The sequence below is a fragment of the Myotis davidii genome, unplaced genomic scaffold (assembly GCF_000327345.1).
Source record: "Myotis davidii unplaced genomic scaffold, ASM32734v1 scaffold1755, whole genome shotgun sequence".
NCBI classification, from domain to species: Eukaryota; Metazoa; Chordata; class Mammalia; order Chiroptera; family Vespertilionidae; genus Myotis; species Myotis davidii.
In genome coordinates, this window is record NW_006286225.1 from 69,884 (window position 1) to 93,036 (window position 23,153).

General features: G+C 37.9%; 1 protein-coding gene across 1 annotated transcript in view; it reads right to left on the bottom strand.

Annotated features, from left to right (window-relative positions):
* Window positions 1-9,386: 9,386 nt before the first annotated feature.
* LOC102756642 (collagen alpha-1(XXV) chain) overlaps window positions 9,387-23,153 on the bottom strand; it is a 209,248-nt gene continuing 195,481 nt past the window's right edge. The window contains exons 31-36 of the mRNA XM_015559760.1: window positions 22,187-22,240; window positions 20,711-20,737; window positions 19,692-19,745; window positions 15,276-15,353; window positions 13,444-13,482; window positions 9,387-9,718 (exon numbers count right to left, since the gene is read on the bottom strand). Coding sequence (XP_015415246.1) covers window positions 9,716-9,718; window positions 13,444-13,482; window positions 15,276-15,353; window positions 19,692-19,745; window positions 20,711-20,737; window positions 22,187-22,240 — 255 coding nt within the window. The 3' untranslated portion in view covers window positions 9,387-9,715. The remainder of the gene's footprint in view (window positions 9,719-13,443; window positions 13,483-15,275; window positions 15,354-19,691; window positions 19,746-20,710; window positions 20,738-22,186; window positions 22,241-23,153) is intronic.

The window sequence follows — 23,153 nt, forward strand, 5'->3', positions numbered from 1 at the left end:
TTTTAAAAATATTTTTATTGATTTCAGAGAGGAAGGGAGAGGAAAGAAAGATAGAAACATCAATGATGAGAAAGAATCATTGATTGGCTGCCTCCTACACACCCCACACTGGGGATGAAGCCCACAACTTGGGCATATGCCCTGACTGGGAATGGAACCATGACCTCCTGGTTCATAGGTTGATGCTCAACCACTGAGCCATGCCAGCTAGGTGAGAAAAATACTCTTTCAAAATTAATGAATCCATTAGCCCTAGGAGTAGACAAGATACCTTTAGTGCTGTGGCATTTTCAGAGCAGCACCAAAATTGTTAGATGAACTAAGAATAGAGTGAGAGCTAATTATGGCAGTAAGTTATACAGTAAGTTTAAAATGGCAAGTAGTAGAGAAAAATAAAAAAAAATAATAAAATGGCAAGTAGTGTAAAATATGTGACTTAAATAATTTCAGGGTAAATTATCTTGTCAAACAGCTTTATGTAAATTTTTCATTGTCACTTGCTTTTGTTTGTTTGTTTTTAGTTTCTGAATATAGAATAGTCTAGAAAACCCCATAGTTATTCAATATCTGAATGGCAAAGATATTTGATATTTTGTCCATCTATCAAACATTTTAGCCATAGGTGAAGTCAACAACTATTTTTCTACAGTCTTACCATTTCAGTATTCCTATCAGTGACTTGATATATTGACGCAATATAAATGTGGCTCACCTCTTTCCTTGTTCTCATATTCCAACCTCCCCTTTAATTTGCAAGTCAACTCATAATTTCGTAAGAAAGGCTTGTTTCTAGTTGACTGCCTATTATGCACTCTGCTGAAAAACATTTCCCAAATGGGACTCTATTACTCTTGGACCTTGTCATTGCCTTTGAATGACAGATTTGGGTCAATACTAAAATCAGACTCCAAGTCAAGCTAAGAAGTGAACCCTAGTACACTTAGGGTGGAGATATGCAAGGGGATTGAGGATAGTAATGGAGATGAAAAGGGGGAATGGAAAGGAGTGCCAGAGTGAAGTGTTACCAGTGAAGACAGCTTTGAATAGAGTCACTCCTTGTAACAACTCCTGTGATAGGATGCCAACTGAGCAACAAACACACTGACTGCTGCCTGCCTGAGCTATGGCAGATTTGGAAAGAGTTAGATCAAATAGCACCGTGGAGTAGCATTTTGAAAATTGTGTTCTGTGAAAAGTATATCTTTTTTTTTGATTCATAGACATTTCAGTTCATATTCTTTTAAGTATTCTTTCATTTTTTTTTGGTGGGGGCCTGGGGGGAGGAAGGGAGAGGAAGAGAGAAACATCATCGGCTGCCTCCTGCATGCCTCCTACTGGGGATCAAGCCTGAAGCTTGGGCATGTGTCCTCACCTGAATCTAACCTTTGACCTATCAGTGCATGGGATGATGCTCAACCAACTGGGTCACACTGGCCAGGGCTCAGTTCATGTTCTTATATTTGATTACCTTAATTTGTGAAACACCTATTTCATAGGACATTTGTTTTCTGGAAAACACAAGTTGGTTCAAAAGGAGTGAGGAATAATCCCCTAAATCTTGGTTGCTGTAACTATTTGGTGTTGATACTATAATTTGTAATAAAATAGAAAGGAAAATGCTGATATAATGATGTCCCTTATATTGAGGGATTACTAGTTCTGAGTTAATAGAATAATCATGCAAATTTTAACTTGAATTATATGCTTACTGTTGCATTGCATATTCTTACACTCAGTAGCTTATGTTATCCTTGGATGGATTTTTTCTGTTTCCCTTTGGGAAATTGCTTTCATTCATTTGTTTATTGAACAAATATTTATTGAGTGCCAACTATATTCCAGGCTTCATTGTGCTGGACATTGGGACATAAGACCTCTCTCTCTCTCTCTCTCTCTCAATGTCATGTAAAAAGTGCTGTGATAAATGAAATGCAAGGTGCAAGTGTAGCATCTAACTCAGATTTGAGGGTTTAGAGGAGGTTCCTCAGAGGTAGCAATGTTTAAAACTGAGACCTGAAAAACAGGTAGGAATTATGGAGGTAAGCTGGGTTTTAGGTAAATAAAGGGTTAAAAAAAAAGTCATAGAGAGAAGGACTGGAAGTGATAGAAAAGAGCCTGGTTGTAGAACTAAAATAAGTTCTGGTTGTATAGATAAAGTGCAAGGGAGAGAATGATGGGAGGTAAGGTTAGAGAAGTAGATATGGACTGAGTAGAGAAGGATCTTGTAAACCAAAAGAAGGAATTTGAAATTTATCCTGAGGAAAAGGAAAAACTTCAATTTAAAGAATTTTAAGCAGGGAAAGATCATTCTGCTTAAGTAAGTAAGGCAGGACCAACTATTGTGAGACATGCTACTAGAGTAATCCAGGGAAGAGATACAAGTTAAGGTTGTCACCATGGAAATAATATGGAAATGATAGGCCTAAAATATATTGAGCCAGGAGAATCAGCTGGTCTTGGAGAGTGACTGGGATGATGAGAGGGAGGGTTGAGTCAGATATCACGGGAAAGTTTTGGTTTTGCCAACTACATGAATGGTGAAACCATTCCCTGACAAAGGGAACACATGGTGGTGGTGGTGGGTGGGTGGGGTAGGGGTGGGCAGAAGACAAGTTCAGTTCATACTGAGTTTGAGGATCCTGTTACACATCCAATAATTGCAATCAAAACTGGAGTCTGGAGGGAGATAGGGGCATACTGACAGTAACTTAATTCATAAGACTTTAGAAGTTCACTTTGCGAGAGTAGTTTGGTGGAGCGTTAGCGGCAGAGCTTAATAGTGGATTGAGGAGCGAATGGGAGGTGAAGAAATGTGAATATATAATCAACTTCCTAGAAGCTTGTCTTAGAAGGGGAGGCAGAAAAGAGAGAGCGCAGCAACTAAAGGGGCACATGATATTGAGAAAATGGAAGATGCTTGAATATATTTAAATGTGTTTAGGACAGAGTCTGAAGAAAAGTTGATGGAACAGAACAAGATTCATGAAATGGAGGTGAGGCATTTGGGGCACATGTTAGCCTTACGCAGAACGAGATCATAAAACGCTTAGTACTTTATACCAAAGTATATCAATGAAAATAGGGGACTACTGGAGAATTTTAAACAAAGGAAAAGCATGATGAAATTTCCCCGAAGAACTGTTTTCGGTGAAGTAGGTTTTGGCTCATGCACTTGGCTTACATTGAGGAATAGCCTAAAAACCTGCTGTTATATTCATTGTAGGAGTTGCCCTAAAAGACGATGCCCACTATAAGAGTCTCTCATAAGATATTTCTTACCTATCAGTTTTGATTTTTTGAGGGAGTAGTATGTTTTCACATTATGGATGATGTAAACATGTTGATTTCTCTTTTTGTTATGAACACCAAGAAGTTCAGAGCCATACAATTTTATATGTTTTCATTATAACTTTCTTTGTGGTATTCAACTTTATGTATGGTTTTCTTGATTATATTTAAATTTATATATTTTAATTTCTTTATAGGTATTTTAATTTGCCTCAAATTCTATGTGAAGTGAAATGAGAGGATAAATTCATAATAAATAACACATGACCATATTTGCTCTCTTTGACTCCTCCCCATCAGGGTGGTATACAGTATGAGGTGGAGGGAAGGTGGATAGTTGAGGCAAGGAGGTCAGTTAGAAGGCTCTTCTAAAAGTCCAAGAGAGAAAGGAGGAAGGCTAAACTAAGGCAATAGTAATGGAGATGAGGGGTAAGGGGTGGATCTGAGAGATGTTTAGGAGGTAGAGTGGAAGGGAATTGGTAACGAACTAGATGGTCCATGTGTGAGGGAATGGGTGGGTAAGGAGAGGCAGTGTCCAAAACAATTCTGAAGTTTCTGTCTTGTTGGCTTGGACAGCAGGTGCAGATGGTATGTTCTCTATAATATGGAAGTCTGGAAGAGAACCAGGTATGAAGTGAATATGATGGGAGACAATCAGGTGGCCGTGCCTATAACAGTTGGTCTGGAAGTGAGAAGAACATCTGTAGTGGAGGTAGCAACTTGGTCTTCGTGGGACTGAACATGCTTTCCTGGAGAGAGTGAGTGAGGCAGAGAAGGGCAAAAGCAAAAGGAGCATGTAGGTCAGAGTCCTGAGGATCATCATCTAATGATCAGGTGGAGGAGGAAGAGCTGGCAAAGGAAAACAAGAAAGGAAAGCAAGAGAAAACAAGAGTATAGGGAAATGGGAACTAAAGGAGAGAGTGTGTAAGACGGTGGCTGTGGTCAAATGCATCGAATGCTACCAGTTAAGAGCGAGAAAGACGAGGACTGAATAGTATGTGCTTTCAGTCAGGGCCTGTAAATAACTGGTGACTTGAGTGGAGATGTTCAGTCATTCGTTCCCCAATACATGTCAGTGAATAGTGTGTACTACCTTCTAATTGAATAATGATGACTGATCTGATGAGGTGGAAATAAAAGTTAATGGGATGCAAAGAAGTTTAATCCATCAGGATCGATAATTATGGAAGAATGGTGACTTTGGAGGGGCATTACTACCTCAGAAACAGAGTACAATTTTTTTTCAAGAAAATCATCATAGCTAGGTATGTGCATTAAGTTGAAAGATGGTATTGCAATATTATAGAAAAGTAGAGTAAAATGACTTATGGACTGTGTTTAAATCAGAGAAAACAGGCCAAGGTATTCATGAACATCAATAAAGCTTTATAACAGTACAATTCATTATCATTGTTTGGATTAATACTGTAGTAATTACACACTTTGTACATTATGAAAATAAGTCATAAATAGTGTAAAAATAATTTTGAAGATCAACTTCTCACAAACTAGGAACCCTGTAAACAAGTTACAAAAGCAAATAAAGACAAATGAGAAACTGAACATAATGCAATTATCTTCAAACTGCAAATTGAAAACCACACGCTTCTTTTGATTCAGCAATGTCAGCAGGAGAAATTAAAATGAAACTGAAATAAGGAATCAAACAGGGAGAATTCAATCTTTCAATTATTTACACTGCTGAGAAAAACAGGTTTGTGCCATATTTACAGTGACAACACACAACACATTCTTAGAATAATCAATTACATGAGACTGGCCAACAAAACATTAAGAAAAATATGCAGTGTAATGCTTGCCAAAATATGTTTTCTGCATTTTCCTCTTATTTTGTATTCATGTGATTTTTTTGGCAATATAAAAATAGCTGCACATAGAGATGAACTTTAAAATGTAAAAAATACAAATAAAAATATAATATTTTCTAAAGGAAAATCAGATACATACACCTTTTAAAAATGTTATTATGTTGCATGAAACATTTACAACAGTATAAAGAACATTCACATAAATGTCAATAATATGTAAGACATTCTTTTGTGAATCCAATTTGTTAATGTTTCTGAGATATGGAGAATATCAACCGCATTTTGAGAAAGGGTGGTAATTTATTAAGTTATCCACAAATCATAACTGGTCAGGTTGAAAAAGTCTTCCTATTCCCAAAAGGACAGTTCTGTCAAGAAGCAGCACAGGAAATCTTATGCATTTACATACATTAAAAAAAACAGACATGCCATTAAAACGTTTCAGTATTGTATTAATGAAAATTAAACCCACTAAAAATTTAAGTTGGAAGGGTATCTCTGCTATGGCATATAGTAAATCTAGTCATTGTGAAGTTACTCAACAAAAGTAAAAGAACAGACTGAAGGTCAACAAAATTATCATTGGTCAATCATGTTAATTCCATTAGGAATGAATAATTTTAACAGCCAGAATCAAACATAGGTCATTGTTCTTAATTGTTATTTATGAGAATATATGAATACGTTGCTCTGGTCTTGACTTTCTAGAGATAGCAGGGACTTTGTTTTTGTTTTGGTATAACTTGAAAAAGTTCACTTTTGGTACTGTTAATTATTGATATTACTTGATTATCAAGAAATAGGAAAAATGCCAATATTGGCATATTTCTATAATTACAATATCACTCACCACGCAAACATAAATGACTTCTGAGAAATTCATACATAGAACCAAAAACAGAAAAGAAAAGATGAAAAACGGTATTAACATTTTATGCTACAATAGTAACATTGAAAAAAATTTAAACCTTGGAAAATTAAGCACATTTTCTAAGTGATAAAAATATAAGCTACCAAACACAACTTTTCCATGGCTTACTGACATGCTGATCTGACCATTTCCAAACTAGGAAAGGACATGTAGGATGAACTACTAGATGTATAAGTTCTTGCTGTCCCTTTAGAACATCGTGTATAGGAAGTGAACTCAAGAACAGACATTTTTTGGGAGATGGAAATTCAAGATATCCTCATGTTTTCTATAAAATCAAATAAAAAAGAAAAACTCTCCAAGATTGCGTTTCATAATGAAAATAAAAACCAAAAGAAAAATTTAGGCATATTTGTGTGTCAGGTATGCTATGAATGTATGCAGACATATCTAATTCTGGTTTTGCAACACTTAATCAAATTATGTCAATTAAAGATGAGAATGAAAGTTGATGAAAGGCATACAGCAGATGACAAGAACATGTAAAAAGAGGATCCATGATCCAAGTAAGGAAACATCATCTGCAGGTTATACTGTTTTGTTGTACATTTAAAAAGACTAGTCATTGAACCATAATTACAACAAATTCATGAACATGAAAAATAAAATCACACACTAACAGTTTAGGAATGCTATTAAACTGAGAAATGAAATCCATAGTAGAGTTGCACTGTCCATAAAGAAAAATAAAAGAAATATATCAGCACCCACATGAATGAAAAAAAATTTTTAAAGCTAAAACACATACCAATTTGGTATCCTTAAAAGATGCTTATTAGAAATAGAACCTGATTTTGACTTATTTCCATTGTGTCTTTCATGTGCTTTTCCTCAACCCTCTATTTAATAATATAAATTAAAAAGAAAGAAATCTTTAAGAAAAATATGTATCTGCCAACACATGGATCAGCAAACATGATTTCTTAGTTCATCTGGCAATTATTTGATGACAAAATGGATGGTTGAAAATATTTTAGGAACCCAAAATTTAAGATTATCCATAGTGGTTAAGACCTAGTAATTCCACTGAACAAAGAGGAGTGATAACATCCCTTTGTTTGTCCAAAGAAAATAAATGTAATGGACGTTAATAATTTTATTCCTTAATCATGGAATAAAAGTCAATGCTGTCAAATCAGAGCAAAAACCCGATATACACACAGGACAGAACAATGTTCGTAAAGGGCTGTATTTAAAAAAATTGTGTACATAAAGTGATTATCTTTTGAGGTATTCTCTTTAGAAGCTGTGCAAGTTTTAAATAGTGATCCATCTTGATACCTGTTTATACTAAAAGAGTAAGAAAGATACATAGAATGAAATATAGCCACTAGATTTTTCTCAAGACAGTACTGTTTGTTTTCCTGAAAATACTGTAGTTCTACCTGCTTTAGTTCATTTTTCCAATCTGTTTAAGACAAGTCGTTTCAGACATTAAACGATAATACCTCATCCTAACCATGTCATAGAAGAGATCATTAGAAAAATTCCCTCTGTTGTTTTAAAAATGCCAAATTGGCTTCAGAGTGTGGAATGTTACTAGAATTGTGACCAATTAGATGGGTGTAATAGTTTGAACATCTTTCCAATCTTGAAAACTTAATGGAAATAAAAAGAAGGCAATGTGTGTAATTGAGCATTTGGTTATATAATATGAAAGAGATCATAAGGACCCTAGGATCCTTGTCTTATAATCATATCTTAATTACTGTCAGCCCAAGTCAATGATGAATTAGTTTCCCCTCTGGTGGTAACAACCTGTGCGTGAAACTAGAAAATTTCCCACAAACTGGTGTTGAGTCCAGAGAAAAATTATATTGCCCCATGAGCAAAAAGTGACTACTCCTCATTGATGATGTTTCTCCTAATGGAACTCTTCCATGTAGAATAAGCCATTTCAAAACATGATACCAACACTTTACTGTGCAAAGAAATGCTCAGTCTAATACAGCTAGGTAACTTTTGAGCAAGAAGATGAAAAAATACTCTCTTAATGGAAACTATATGGCAACTATATTTCACAGCTTTCTGAGATCTCAGATTTGGTCTGTGCATAAGACAAACATTTAGAAATATAAAAAAAGATAAAGAAATCTAAATATAGACAAAACTTACATCTAAGTAGAACTACAAAAAATAGAAATGAGTTAAAACTACCAAAAGTGACCAAATCTTGACTTTATCTTAAGTGATAATCACTATGTATGTTATATTCATCATATGAAAAAAAGTCAAAAAGTACTGAAAAGAATTTCTTAACTTTGTTACTTTACTGTGACTGAAGTGAAATTGGAGCTTCTTTTACTTTCTCTTCAATTATTCATAACAAGAAAGAAAGTTAGTAAAATGTCATCTTGACTATTGGTTTCATTATTAGAATTTGAAGACCTTTCTTTAAAAAAAAGTTCAAACAAATATGACAAGAGTTTCAGCTTAGTATTCCTTGGAATAAAAAAAGAAAGAAAAGAAAAGTATTTAAAAGAGTTGGAAACATGTTCTCTTTCTAGAACTTTGTAGAAAATGTTTGAAATGGGTTCGATTTTAGAGAGAATGGAGGCTCTCACATCAGCTTCGGTAGAGACTGTGGAGTGAGCCCCCTTCAGGACGTGTGATTTCTTCAGCAACCTGAGCTTTGCCGGGAGGTACACACCCTTTCCTAAGAAACAGGGGCTGCCGTTCCAAGAATCTTCTACTCCAAAGAAGAGCTGTATGTCTCCGTCGTTCTCCAAAAGCACCCATACTAACACCTGCTTGAATTCAGTTTATTAGAAGAAAAAGTCTTCTGTGCTGGGTGCCTGCATTTCTACACCTCTTTCCTACTTGGTCACAGGAGAGACAGCGCAGGATACTGAACCGGCCCTCTTTCCTGGTCTTCACTGCCAAGGGCAGCCCAAGGAAAACCGGCGGCACAACCAGCTCAACCCCTGGATATTTCAACCAAGGTGGCCACGTGAGCCCGCAATACTGGAAGCTGTAGATCTGCAGTTGGGACTGCAACTCCCTCAAAATACAAGACCACTGGTGTGTGTGCTCTCCACCACTTTATCTCTTTTTGGCAATAAGCCATGGTGTAACCCCCTTGAGATGACAAAAGAAATAAAAGCTCAGATGTGATTGAAGGACTCATCAAGAGGCGTGCTAGCATCTGAAGGTGCACAACAGCAGGCAGGTTTGGCAGGGTCATGCTTTTTTAGTCAGTTCCAATGGGTGGTGTGAACTCGGCGCTAACGGTGAAGGTGAGTAGGGATGTGACAATAAACGCTAACATCGGTCAGTATGGTACATTTTCATAGTTTTGAGTCCATATTTGGTCACAATTTTATGTAAACTATTTCATGGCCCCTTTTGTCCATGCAACTGGCAAGCCCAAAGTAAGAAAATAGCAAGAACAATCATTATCACTGATATGTCCATATAAATAGGCATCTTTACATAAGATAAAGAGATACTGATCTATATTTTTCTGCAGGCTTCTCACTAGTTTCACATGTTGCCCAATTTTAGATGTAAGCAAAGAAAAGATGGACATGTGCACTACTGCAAACAGGAAGAAGCAGCTATATGTAAACATATCTCAGACTTGTAAAATCTGCAATTTGATTTTCAACTATAAATATAAAGAGTGGACCACTATATACACAACTTCATGCTCGGAAGGTTAGTTTCATCACTGCAGAAAAACAAACAACAAAAAAGACAAATACATAGAATTAGTGGTCCAGGATAAAAATTCCAAATTAACATTTATTTTAAGAAAACTGGTAGAACCCCGAATAGAGTTGTTGTTTGTCAATCAATGAGCCAATCAATATGGGTCTTGCATATTACTTTTCTAAAACTCCAGTGTCATCAAAATTTCTATGCTAGATTCAACCCACATTTTCCTTTTGCCGCAGATAAGTTTCTGGTAAGTGTTTGTTTCAGTAACTATTCTGGGAAAGCAGAAAATTAGGATTTTTAGCATACATGTGCCATAGTTAAAATACACATGTCCTATTTACAAATTACATAGTCTTCTCTAAGCATTAACCCACACTGTGGAAAAGGCTAAGGATTCTGACCTCACTGGCACTACTTACTTCACCAACACCTGACTCTTCCTGTTTCCTCTTTCCTTTTGTTAGTCTTGCCCTGGTGTGGATGATGGGCAAGGTAAACCAGCCTGCTAGCGGGTCCTTAAGCTGTATTACAGGTTCCACTGTGATCTAAGGTACCATAAATCTCTGGTTTCTCATTTTGAACAGCCATAATTATTAAGGTTTTCCTAGAACTAAAGTTAAGTCTGAGAGAACTGAGGGCCAATCAGCTTTGAAGTATAAACTTATACAGCAGATCTTGGAGATGGTGACTTACTCAAAAATAAAAATCAATGAGAAAAGTAAAATGTCCAGTTTATTCATTAAAAGCATTTGTTTTTTTCCAAGAAAAATAGATCCTACATTAGATGTGCCTGGGAGAGGCTGGGAACTTTGTGATTTTTAGAGATGGAGTTCACTCCATGTTTATGCATGTCGTGTCCATGCCAGAGAATATGGCCAGTGTGGCTCAGAGGTTGAGCATCAATCCATGAACCAGGAGGTCAGGGTTTGATTCCCAGTCAGGGCACATGCCCAGGTTGCATGCTCCATCCCCAGTGGGGGAAGTGCAGGAGGCATCAGTGATTCTCATCACTGATGTTTCTCTCTCTCTCCCTCTCCCTTCCTCTGTGAAATCAATAAAAGCATTTTAAAAAATCTGTCACTTGTTTTAGGAAGGTTCTGCTAAAAACTTGTTAGCTTTACCTGGAAAAATAAGGTTTAGTAAGACATTAAAAAATACGAAAGCTATAAGTTTTTTTCCGATTAAATAGTTTTAATCTCCAGATCGGGATGGATACAACTTTAATGGTCTGTAAGTATTTTCTTAACCATAAATGCTGCCATTTACTCACTGTATGAATCACACTGTGAACTGGTACATCATTATTCTTCAAAATTTAGAAAACTGAACTATATCTAAAAGGAAAAGTAATTTAAACAAAGATCAAATCATTTTTGCATAAAAAAATTATTAGAGAGCAGCATAACCAAAGGGACTTGTTCATTAATCATAGCGAGTTACGTGGCCACCCCAATCTGAATTTTCAAACATTTACCACTATGCTCCGAGGCTAATAAACAATAATGTTTAAAAGGGGGATCCACATAAAACAGGACTACATAAGGAATCTACTGGACATCTTTTAAAAATATTTAAAAAATAATTTGATTTGACGATGTGTTATTTCAGATAGCTAAATTGACCACATTAAGAGATTTCAGAACATTCCATTTTTTTCTAACTGTTTCTACTTTTGGGGGAGAGAGGTTGATCCCAATGGTTTGTTTTTGTGTGTGCTGTGAGTGTGGTAAGCAATACTGAGTTTTATCAGTGAATTATTATTTTTTATATAAGAAGATGCGAGATTTAAGAAATCCTTGATCTTATGTAGATCATGGTATCTATTCTGTGGAAAAATGAGTACTTAAAAGGGAAATATCTGATTTTCTGATGCCAGACATATTACTATTAGTACTGGCCTTTTTATGAACTAAAAGATGATGACTGCTTTGTTTGTTGCCATTATTATGCCCTCACAGAAAGGAAGTGATTTAGAAGCAGCTAAAAACTATATGAGCCAAGTTCTGAGTAGTATTAGAAGGTTGGTAAAATAAGCCTTTCACATCTACCTCGATGTCAGTTGTGCCAATGTATTAAAAAACCATTATAATATTAGATTACAGGTCAAAGGTCAAAGAGCACATGGTAATCCCAGCTCAGGATGTATTAAAAATTCTGAGAACAGGGATTATGAGGGTGAAAGGATACGTTTCTCAGGTGAAGAAGAATACGACGATAGACCCATCTTTCTAAGAACCACTTGACCTCAGGTGTGATTGAGATGATTATCTGAGAGGCTGAAAGTGGAGTTTGGGAAGCTACTAAATAAATGACGCTGCTGAGAAAGAAGGAAGGTGTTTCTTTCCCAAGTCAAGTGGGGTGAGAGTGGTCAAGCAAGAGAGTAAGTTACACAGGATCTCACCAACACAGTTGATGAGCTAAGAAGAAACCAGGAGAGTTAAGTTTCTCTTCATCTTTCTACAATCCTACATAGTTTTGTATAACTTGGCCGATGAAAAAATGCCTGTCAAAAATAACTGAATAAACCACAAGGCTTTAGAGAAAAAAAATCAAAATGATCAAAGCAGCATGGATGCTTCCGCCTGGCTTATTTTTACATCAGTGGAGTTCCTTCATCCTTCAGTAGCATACATGCACAGTCCTTTACGGGCTCACTCCATTATTGTGTAAAGGTTTGGTACTCCCTCAGCACAGCAGGGACACAGCATTTCCCTGCTTAAAGTCAGGCCACTGCTTCCCATCGTCTGCTTCTCGTTCTGTTACTGACTAGCTCTGTGCCTGGGAAGTTACTTAACCTCTCTGAATTCCCGCTGCCCCATCGGAACCATGGAGGATAACACCCTAGGGGGCTATCGTGACAATTAAATAAAATGATACCCCTTATGTAAAAGGGCTTGTCACATAGAAGGCTCTCTGTTAGGGTAAGTTCCTTTTCCTACACAATGGTTAGGTAGCTATATGAAGAGGCTAGAATAAACTATTACAGAGGACACCAACTTAAATATAACCAGAGTCCCCGAAACCGGTTTGGCTCAGTGGATGGAGCGTCGGCTTGCGGACTGAAAGGTCCCAGGTTCGATTCCGGTCAAGGGCATGTGCCTGGGTTGCGGGCACATCCCCAGTGGGAGATGTGCAGAAGGCAGCTGATCGATGTTCCTCTCTCATCGATGTTTCTAACTCTCTATCTCTCTCCCTTCCTCTCTGTAAAAAATCAATAAAATATATTTTAAAAAAATATAACCAGAGTCTCCTAAATAACTCAAGACATCACTGAAGAAAAAAGATCACGCTTACATTTTCTGCTTTCTCAGCTTAGTGACTAACATTGACAGGGTTCTACCATGTATTTGCATGTTTACTTAAGTAACAGTATACATAGAAAAACAATCACAGTCAAGAGTAGTTTTAAACATTAGGAGTATAAGGAGGTCACTGAGAGACAAGCAAACCATTACGGAGATGCACGGCCTGCCCCTTTCCATCCAAAGAAAGGACCAGATAGGGAAGGCCCCAAATTACAATGTTTGTTAGGAACTGTTTTCACTCCTCAGTTCAGGAAGAAGTCAGCAGTAAGCATAATGGAAAGGTCTTCTGAAGGTGGTATCTTTTTCTTTTTAATAGCCAAACAACTTTTAGCAATGTCTTATTCAAAAGGTCTGCTCTAAATGGAAAAGGCTAGGCCAGGTGGAGAGAAAGGGGGAGTGCTTCTTTTAGAAATAATTCCATAAAGCCTACCTTTTGCCAACAGCCAGGCATGGGTAATCCATCTGGGCCCTGTTTTAAAGAGAGGAATAAGGATTCCTTAGCTCCACGAAAGTGATCATGCTTCATAATTCACATGCTCAGAGATCTACACATTAGTAGCTTTAGTCATAAGCATATTTTTCTAATTACTAACAATTAACTCCTAATATAATACCTAATGTTTAAATTCAAATGCTTTTTTTTTAGGGAGAGTACACATTTTGAAAATACATAAAGTATAAAAAAATATGCCTAATTTTGAAAAAGCAATTTACAAAGCATAGTGGTCTACTCAGTTCTACCTTGGGATAACAAATCTGTACTAGTCATCCTAATTTCATTTACATATATTTCACAATTATCTTTAAGTAAACTGAAATAACTTCACTTCCTGGTCACAATGGTATATGGTTGAATGCATGATAATGATGAATAATCAATGATGAACCATTTCTATCTGAAGTTTATAGCTCTTCAGAGGCTATTTTTCACTTTTCTATATTGAAAGCAGATATATTGGAATATATTTAATCAACCAAGTTAAAACATAGGCAGCCTATCTATATCTTTACAGTAAAATGTTATTCATCAATTTTTCTGTTAAAGTTCTTCAGAAGCCAGTTAACACTTCTGAATAAACCTGGGATTCCTAAATGCTGCAGCATTTATTTTTATTTAAAGTGTGAACACTCTTCAGATACAAATGGCATAAATAAAGCAGGGAGAGTTGGGGTGTGATGAGGCATGCTTGTGTTTCCACCCAACAAAATGATTGTAAACTATTATTTATTATCATTACCAAGCAAACAAAATAAAAGACTGGGCACTTCACATTGATGTTTTCTAATTGTAATTATGAACTGAATACAATTTTTTTCTATAAACACAATCTCTTAAAAGGCTTGAGAAACAAAGTTATCTTTATAGAAACATGCTTAGCATTAAAAAAACAATATAAGAACATGCAGACCAAACATAACCATCAACACTACCATAAAATGTTTTCCTTTACACCTTGGAAAATATGAATATACTTTTTAAAACAATGTAAAAAAAAACCCCACTTTGAAATAGCTTTATAAGATATTTGGGAAAAATTCGGTAATGCCAGATTGGTACAAGGAGAAGGATCACCCAGTAGAATTTTAGATTTTAGTAAAAGGAGGATTTTGGGTTCATGCCAATGGAGATAAGGGAGTTCTGTCTACTTTAGGAAAGTGAGTTTCAAAAGGAGAGGCCATTAAATCAAAAGGTTATGTGACAAAGAGGAGCGTTTGGGCTGTAGACTGTTATCTTTAGAAGCTTGGTTTCCTTCCCTACAGTCCCTTAACAGCATTCCCTAGAAATGGCTACTCCTGACTGCAGAGGCTTCACTCTGTAGGCTTGGCCTTACAGCCGGACAGTAATTTAGTGGGAGAGGCAAAAATGCCTTTATTTCCTTTAGAGGAAAAGAAAAAAAAGTTCAATTTAGGGGTAAAACCCAAAGTTATGGGCTAGCTGTGCCTTTACTAGTACATAGAAGCCGTTCGTGTAATGGTAATGTAATCTTTAACTATTTATTGAATAAATTAATATCCCCCAGGAGGCAGACCCGGCTCATGTCAGTTGTGAGAACGTTAGGAGATTAGTTTCCAGTCACTGGTAGACATGCATGCTAGCTCTCTTCACTCTGCAGAGTTGCGGAAGGAGCCGTTCATGCACATGCATGTAGTGTGTTTATCATGTAAAGCGTGATCCGGAAGCACCACTTTACACCCATAGAGATGAATATGTAATAAACAAAGGAACTGCATGCAGGGTAGTAGGAGAGAGAAATACTGTACCAATTGGCAAGGGGCATCCAGCCCATCCAGGCCAGGCTGGCCTGGCTCCCCTTTTTCCCCCTTAATGCCACGTAATCCCTGTTTGTAAAGATTAACTCATAATGTTACTAACAAGAAATCACTTATGCACAAGTTCTGCTAAAGAAATAACCACAATAAGAAGAGCTGGGAGAGGAGCAACTCTGAAGTGAAAAGTAACATACGGTGAAGTTGGACAAAACTCCACATATCATGAGGGCTTGACTGGGAACCAGGACCTCTGTTGAGAAGTACAGAACCACACTGGTTCCTCTTTGGATCCTCCATTCGTGTTGGATCAACACTTGAGTTAAGAAACCAGGCAGAGCTGGTGGCCAGACACAAGGTGTGGAACATGACGGGATTACCCAGACGGATCATTCTAGTGCCTTGTCCATGTTTAATGACCCCAGTCAGCACCCCAGCTTTTATGGGTCCCTCCAGCTTGCTCTTCTCCCAGCCTATCCCCTCACACATGACATCTGGAGTCAGAGTCTCATGAGTCAGACATACCAACGGGCAAGGTGCATCTAATCCAGGGGCACCCTGTTCTCCTTTCTCCCCTTTAGGCCCCTTTTTGCCTTTCTTTCCCTTTTCCCCCTGTGGATACAAGGGTTTAAATAAAAGACAGGTTTTATTGGAGGGGGGGGTAAATAATGATGATTCAAAAGATGATTTAGCCAATAAAAGTCTGGAAGGGCATTTACCATTGTTTTCTGGTTTAGGTAAGGCATGATATTATAAAAAAAACAGAGTGACAATGGATTCTGGGTAACGATATGTAGCATTTTATTTCCGATACTCAATAATTTGATAGAAGGAGACCAAAGGCCAACTCATCACGAAGGGGGATCAGTGCTGACACAGAGCCCGGTGCAGTGGTCCTTTTGAAGGAGGTGTTTCTGCCATGATCTGGAGTGTGTGTGTGTGTGTGTGTGTGTGTGTGTGAGAGAGAGAGAGAGAGAGAGCGAGAGCGAGCGAGAGAGAGAGAGATACCAACTGTACTGTGAAGCCAGCCAATACAGGTGAGGTTCAGAGGAATAATGGATACTTCGCACCATTTTCTATGCCTGTCAACTTGTCCCCCGCCCCCCGAATCCTGTAATAGGTGAAAGCTACATTGAGCTAGATTAAAGAATATTAACAGCGTCTACCTTTTTGAAATAGAGACAATTTTATGACATTATTTTTTGTAGCTCTCATTAAAAAATATTCAATGTATCAAAATATACTTCTATTTATTTTAACATTTGTTTTCAGGTAACTAAGAGCAAATAATTCCCTTATTAAGTCAGATAAATAAAGTTAAAAAGTGCTAATACTTCTTAGCAATACCAATGGGAGAAACGGACTTATTTAAAAACCCAGGGATCTTCTTTAATTCACTCTTATTAATCTCATGCCAGGCGCTCACAATGGTAAATGGGTTTCCAGCTTACTTGCAATTAAAAAAAAAATTCTGTTCAGGAGAGGAAAAGCAGTTTGGACTCAGCTGAGCTAACACTGAAAATGAGGTAGGCAGGATAATAACATAGTGGGGAGGTAGCCATGGAAATTAGTATTTAGGAATCGAGGTAAAGGTTGTGGAAATCTGCGTGGACCAGAGGGATGGAGGAATTTAGGAAAGGAGGCAAAAGGAGGAGAAGGAAGGAATGCACCTCAGCTGTTTTACATTAACATAAATTCTGCATATATATAGACAAGAAGTTGGTGAGTACAAAATACAATACATACTTGAATTAGCGTATTCATTCTGCAATCAGGATGGCAGTTACGATAAAATGGAACAATTTCAGAAGCAAAACAACATGAACAGTCAAAGGTAAAAAGACATACACATAACAGAAATATGAGATATGCATTCAAATGAACGTATTCATTCTGACTGCGTGCGCGAAAGCTCCTCATTTCTGTCCTGTGTGCCAAAAAGGTCGCATCAGAAGGCTCAGAATCAAGAACACCCGGGCTGCTTTAACACTCAGGAAAGAGAAATTCTGTGTGGTTTAGATGATCTTGATTAAAGACAAAGCCCTGAGAAGCCAGGGTGAAATGAGAGCAGGTGTGACAGGAAGTAAGCTGGGAGGCACTTTGGGGAGTAAAATGCTCACTCATGTGGATGAGTCAACATACTTCCTCAGCAAATACCTTCAGTGCCGTGACATAAAATGGATGTAAACTTGTTTTTAGGTGCGTTCTCAGGAGGCAGTGGACTCTTCTTCACGTGGGTGTGACTGACACCAGGTGTGTTAGGTCTTATTAATTTAGAATTCACTTCATTGTTCGGTAAATCAACTCATATTAATAACTCAGCCAAAAAGTGCTGTCATATGAATGTTGACTGAGGTTTTGGGAATAATTTCTCAGTAATATTTCTGTAAACTTCAAGCATTACGAAAAAGATACTTTTTTTTTTAATCCCCACCCGAGGAGATTTTTCCATTGATTTTTAGGGAGAGTGGAAGAGAGGGAAAGACAGAGAGAAATAGCGATGAGAGAGAAACACACTGATTGGTTGCCTCCTGCATGTGCCCCTACCAGGGCTAGGCCGGGGAGGAGCCTGCAATGAGGTATGTGCCCTTGACCGGAATGGAACCTGGGACCCTTCAGTCTGCAGGCTGACACTCTGTCTACTGAGCCAAACCAGCTAGGGCACAGACATGACTGTATAAAGAACAATATATCAGTGTTATTATTAATCAACATAGTTTTATAACACAAAACCATCTGTCCATGTGGGTATGAGCACATTAAAGGTTCCTGCTAATATTTATCTCCCATGTCAAAGAATGCTATACATAAAGTGTTCAGATTTAGAATCTAATTTTCCTATAGATAAAACTTCGATACGTGGAATCTGAAACATGAAAACATTTTGTATGGGTGACTAACATTACTCTGAGGATTAAATTTGTGGCTTAGTGTTTTCATAAGTTAAAATGCTGGTATTTTCTTCTTTGTTTAAAAGAGCATTACAGTAAGTATCTTCATACTTTTGAGTAAGATTTTGCACTCATACTACCCACCAGGTAAATAGAAAATCAATAATCTTTAAAGCACACATACCTTGAGCTAAAATACCAGTACATTTATATTTTATAGTTAGAATTTGTAATTCAGAATAAAAGAATTATTTTTTGCCTCAGTTTCCTTGCCTGTGAAATGGGAGCAAAATAGCACCAACTTAGGGGGTTGTTATGAGGATGAAAAGACTATCACATGTGAAGCTTTTGGGAAAACACTTAAGTGCTCAGTAAATGTAATCAGATTGATGGTGGTGGTGGTGGTGCTTTTTACATAACTGCTCACATGAACTCTCTTACCAATGGGAAGCTACTCTAAGTCATACTTAAGGCCTGTAGAATACAAAGCAGTCTCCACACCTTTCTTTCTTTGACAACTCTCACTTGGCCTTGCTTTTCAAAAGCCATGAACTTCACTGTTAAAGAAAATTTCTAGGGTTTTGAAACAGTGTGTTGTTCAATAGATCAGGACAAGATTTAATCTTAGGAATATAACTGAACTGTGAAAGTGCAATTTACATTTGAATTGTAAACGTGCAATTAAAATTGAACTGTGAAAGTGCAACTTTGGCCACTGTAAGATTTTCACTATTCTATTGAGGGGCTGAGTTTTTGTTTGCTTCCTTTGCTGTGTCCAGTGTAAAAAAATATTCTTCAAAGATCTAAGCAAAGGGGAGAGAAAGGGAAAACATGATTTTAAAAATCCATCATCTAAATTTTACTTTCAGACAGAAAACCCTTTTGCCTGATTTTGGCTCCTATGTACCCTGGAGCTGAGGGTCCTGAGATAGAACCTAAACTCAACCTCATAAAATACACCAACATCGTCACATAAAAATATCTACAGCACCCAAAAGCTCCCTAATGGACTCACTGGGGTTTATCAGTCACACTGCTTGTCTTCTATGTGTCCAGTTAAAGAATCAAGATACAGAACATATCTCCTGTCCCTTCCCTGGGAACGCTCTGAAGGTAACGGAGGCTTTACTGGGTTAGGTGAAGTTGGCCAGAAAATCACTACGGATTTGTGCTATTTCAGTTTACGTTAATGTGTAATAAATGTGTTGTTGTTGTTTTTTCACTTTCAAGAATTCCTGCACATTACATCTTTCAACACACTGGTGTCGGGTAGTTGAAAAATAGTAGCCTGGCTATCTGGGGATTATAATGTTTTCTTCCATACTAGACAGTGCTCTTATTTCTAGTGGCGCAGCCTTCTTCCTTCCCCTGTGAAGAGCTGAGTCCTCAGATCAGGCATCAGCATGTTTTTGGAGCACAGGACGGAGCAGGGGTAGACGCAGGAAAGACCCGCACAGCGGAAGCCAAGCGGACAGCATGAGAGAGATCAGGCAGGCACATGCTGAAAGGCAGAGGTCACCTTTTCTCCCTTTTCTCCTAGATCACCCTTCTCGCCTCGTGGACCAGGGAAGCCCTAGAGGACAAAAAGCAAACCAAAGAGATCTATTGATGTAACTGTGGCAAAATCAAATTGAAAAAATACATTTAAAATTGCATGTTTCTGAAACATAGATATACAGGGAAAAGGCATGCCAACAATCTCAAAACTTAGAGAAAGTAGCACTTAGGAATATTAGTTTACTAACATATCAATGATCTACATACTATAGGTTTCTTGCCTTTTCTCCCAGGAATGTGCAGCGGAGATAATATCAGGATCCTCGATTGAACCCTGGGGAGCTCACTGCTCTGTGTGGCCGTGTGCAAATCACTTACCTCAGCATGTAAGTCCTTTGACTCTAAAATGGGGTTAATGATATCTACTACAGAACTGTTGGTGTGAGCATTAAATGCGATGAAATAAAGTACCAGAATTCTGTCTGCACATACAAGCTGCTCAATAACTGAACAGTAACAAGCTGAACAGTAACTACTATTGCTTTTGCTATTGTTGTTATTCACCTAATACAGGATGAACAGCGCTCATTTCAAGAGGCATTTACTTTTGAGATCCTTTATATTTATAGAATTGTAAGACAAATAGGGACTTTCAGCTAAAAAATATGGCATAAGAGCTTTGAGAATAGATATACTACACCATTACCTAAGGGTAGCATGTGAAAGATGGATTTTATGCATATTTTAAAATAAGTGGTTCAAATACAAATGTTGAGAGTGTCCCTAATTTGGGAAAGTATTTTAAAGTGGCACTATCAACTATCAACTATCAATTTTATATCAGATAATTATTTTTCCCCCTTTATGTTTACCTTATGCAAACACTCATGGTGTAGTTTAGGTGGCTGTTTACATGCACAGCAATTTCTGTTGTGTGCATATCTATGTGTACAGAAACAATAAGAAGTATTCTTGCTGTTACTGATGGAGACCATCAGCATCTATTATCGTAGGAAGATGTTCATTGCATGTATTACTTACATCAAGACCAGGCTCTCCATCTTTCCCCTGCCAAAGAACCACAGTAGCTATATTAGTGCTCCCAGGTTTCATGAATAGGTTACCGTTTTCATTAAGGCTGCCTGGACATGCAACACTACTATTAGAACTACTTCACAGATGTGTAAAAGATCCCCTACTGATTAGTATCACACATTTTTTTTTCACTAAATCAAGTGAAACGACTGTTAATGTTGCTGTTACGAGTCATGAAAATGTTTTCTTATATATCAGGTTAAATAGTTTGCTTTTTTGCTGAAGTTGAATGCTTGGTATCCAAGTTATCAATTCAGGAGTTAAGTTGAAAGCAAAAACCATTTAGCTGATTTAAAAACACACCCGCGCTCATAAAGGAGGCAAATCACCGCTGCTTTAATTCTCTGAGTAGTTAGCTCAGACATGAGTAACAAATGTGGAAACTTTGTTGTTAAATATAGTTTGGATTTGGCTAGCGTGCACCTTGTCTATAAATACTGAGGGTGTGAAGGTCACACCTTAAAGCACCGTTTTTAAGTAAACTTTGTAAATGAATGATCCCCAGATATGAAAGGAGGCTGTTGTGCGAGGAGGATAAACGCCCTCCCACGGCGCAGATGCCCGGGGCAGGGCCTATTGTGTCTCACAATGGATCCACCCAGAGTTCCTAAGGGGTTGCTTTGATTCCGTCAACTGAAATCTATTTTAAAAATCAGCCTTCACTTTCAATCTATTTTAAAATCCTCCTCTCTTTCAGCATTGAAGTTATGATGGTTTTAGTTTATTATTTCAGTTCATAAAAACTGAAAGTCCAGGGTATGTGGACGTGCATAGGGGTTAAAAACCTCAATACAAGCCTACAGTTCTATTGTAGTCCTTCCCTACCCCATGGGATCATTTGTGATGATCCCAAAGATAATGTCCTACAGCAAACCCGAGGCCTCAATTTGAAGTCTGTGTCATTGAGAATTTTTATCCACATCCTATGTTCCAGATCCCCTGTGATGACAGAAACAGAGGGATCAGAGACATCGAGTCATCGTAAACATCAATCAGAGAAATGACTAATTAGCAAGAGTGGTTTTAGGAAGTAACCTATGAGAACAGATAAAATCTGCAGGAAGTTGTTTTAAATAAAGCTCCTACACCCACTTCTGGTACAGTGACCTTCCAAAGAAGTGCCAATCATGGGCGTCCCATCAGATGGTAGGGGCAAGGTGTCACTGGACAGGGGGCGTCCCACCTTTCAGTGACTCTGACCCTCTCAGTCTTGTGACGTGTGAGGGCAGGTGTCTGTACGTGAGTGGGAGGATGACATGAATGTGACCTATCTCTGGAGGACCTGGTGATACTGGACTTGTAGAGAATTTGGACTGTTCTTGCTCTTGTAATGTGATTAGTTGGTCCCACAAGGGCAGGGTTTAGTGGCAGGTGGTCTGTGCATGCTGAAGGTGCAGACCGCACACCAGACAGAGGACTCACGGGCAGGCCGTAGGGCCCTCTGGGTCCGGGCTCTCCCACAGCTCCTTTTTCGCCCTAAAATGAAAGGTAGAAAGTTCAAATCAGACACAAACACCAATATTCACACCTGTGCCCGAATGGCCTGTGTGTAAAGCTCCTGTTTGAATTATCATTCTATCAAAATACCAAAGACTCAGGCTCTTCCAGAATTGCTGTCAATGATACAGTAAAAGTAATCTACATAAGATGATTTTCTTAAATCACCTTAGAAAGAGCATAAGACTTCCACTGCCCAATTGTGCAAAAGGACCAGCGTGTCTAGGATGCTGTATTCGGGTTTCTTGGGCGTTAATGTGAAACATTTATTTGTTACTAATTATTTTAAGTTACTATTTATTTATTATTGTTAATCCTCACCCAAGGATATTTTTTTCATTGATTTTTAGAGAGGAGGGGAGGGGGAGAAAGAGAGAGAGAATGTACGTGCACGAGAGAGAGAGAGAGAGAGAGAGAGAGAGAGAGAGAGAGAGAGAGGAGACAGATTGATTGGTTGCTTCCCACTAGGCTGGGGATTGAAACTGCAACCCAGTTACGTGCCCTTGACTGGGACTTGAACCCTCGACCCTTTGGTGTATGGGCTGATGCTCTAACCACTGAGAAAAACCAGCCGAGGATTAAATGATAATCTTGAATGCTTATAAAGAATAAGTGTAATTGGAGGTGGTCCCATGAATAGGAAATAATTACAATGACAGAGAAAAGATATTCTGCATTTCAAGTGAAAACCCCTTCTGCCCCCATCTCCAAAATTAATGTGTTTGTCAGGATTTAGCACGAAAACTTCAGGAGTCACGATGATGTTTATGTGAGTGGTCAGACAGAAAATGTTACCTTCTTTTATCACACCTCTGAAGTTCAAAGGTTAGCAACTCTTTCTCATGAGTAAAGTGCCAAGTTCAGCTGCTCACTCTGAATGCAGATCCACGTA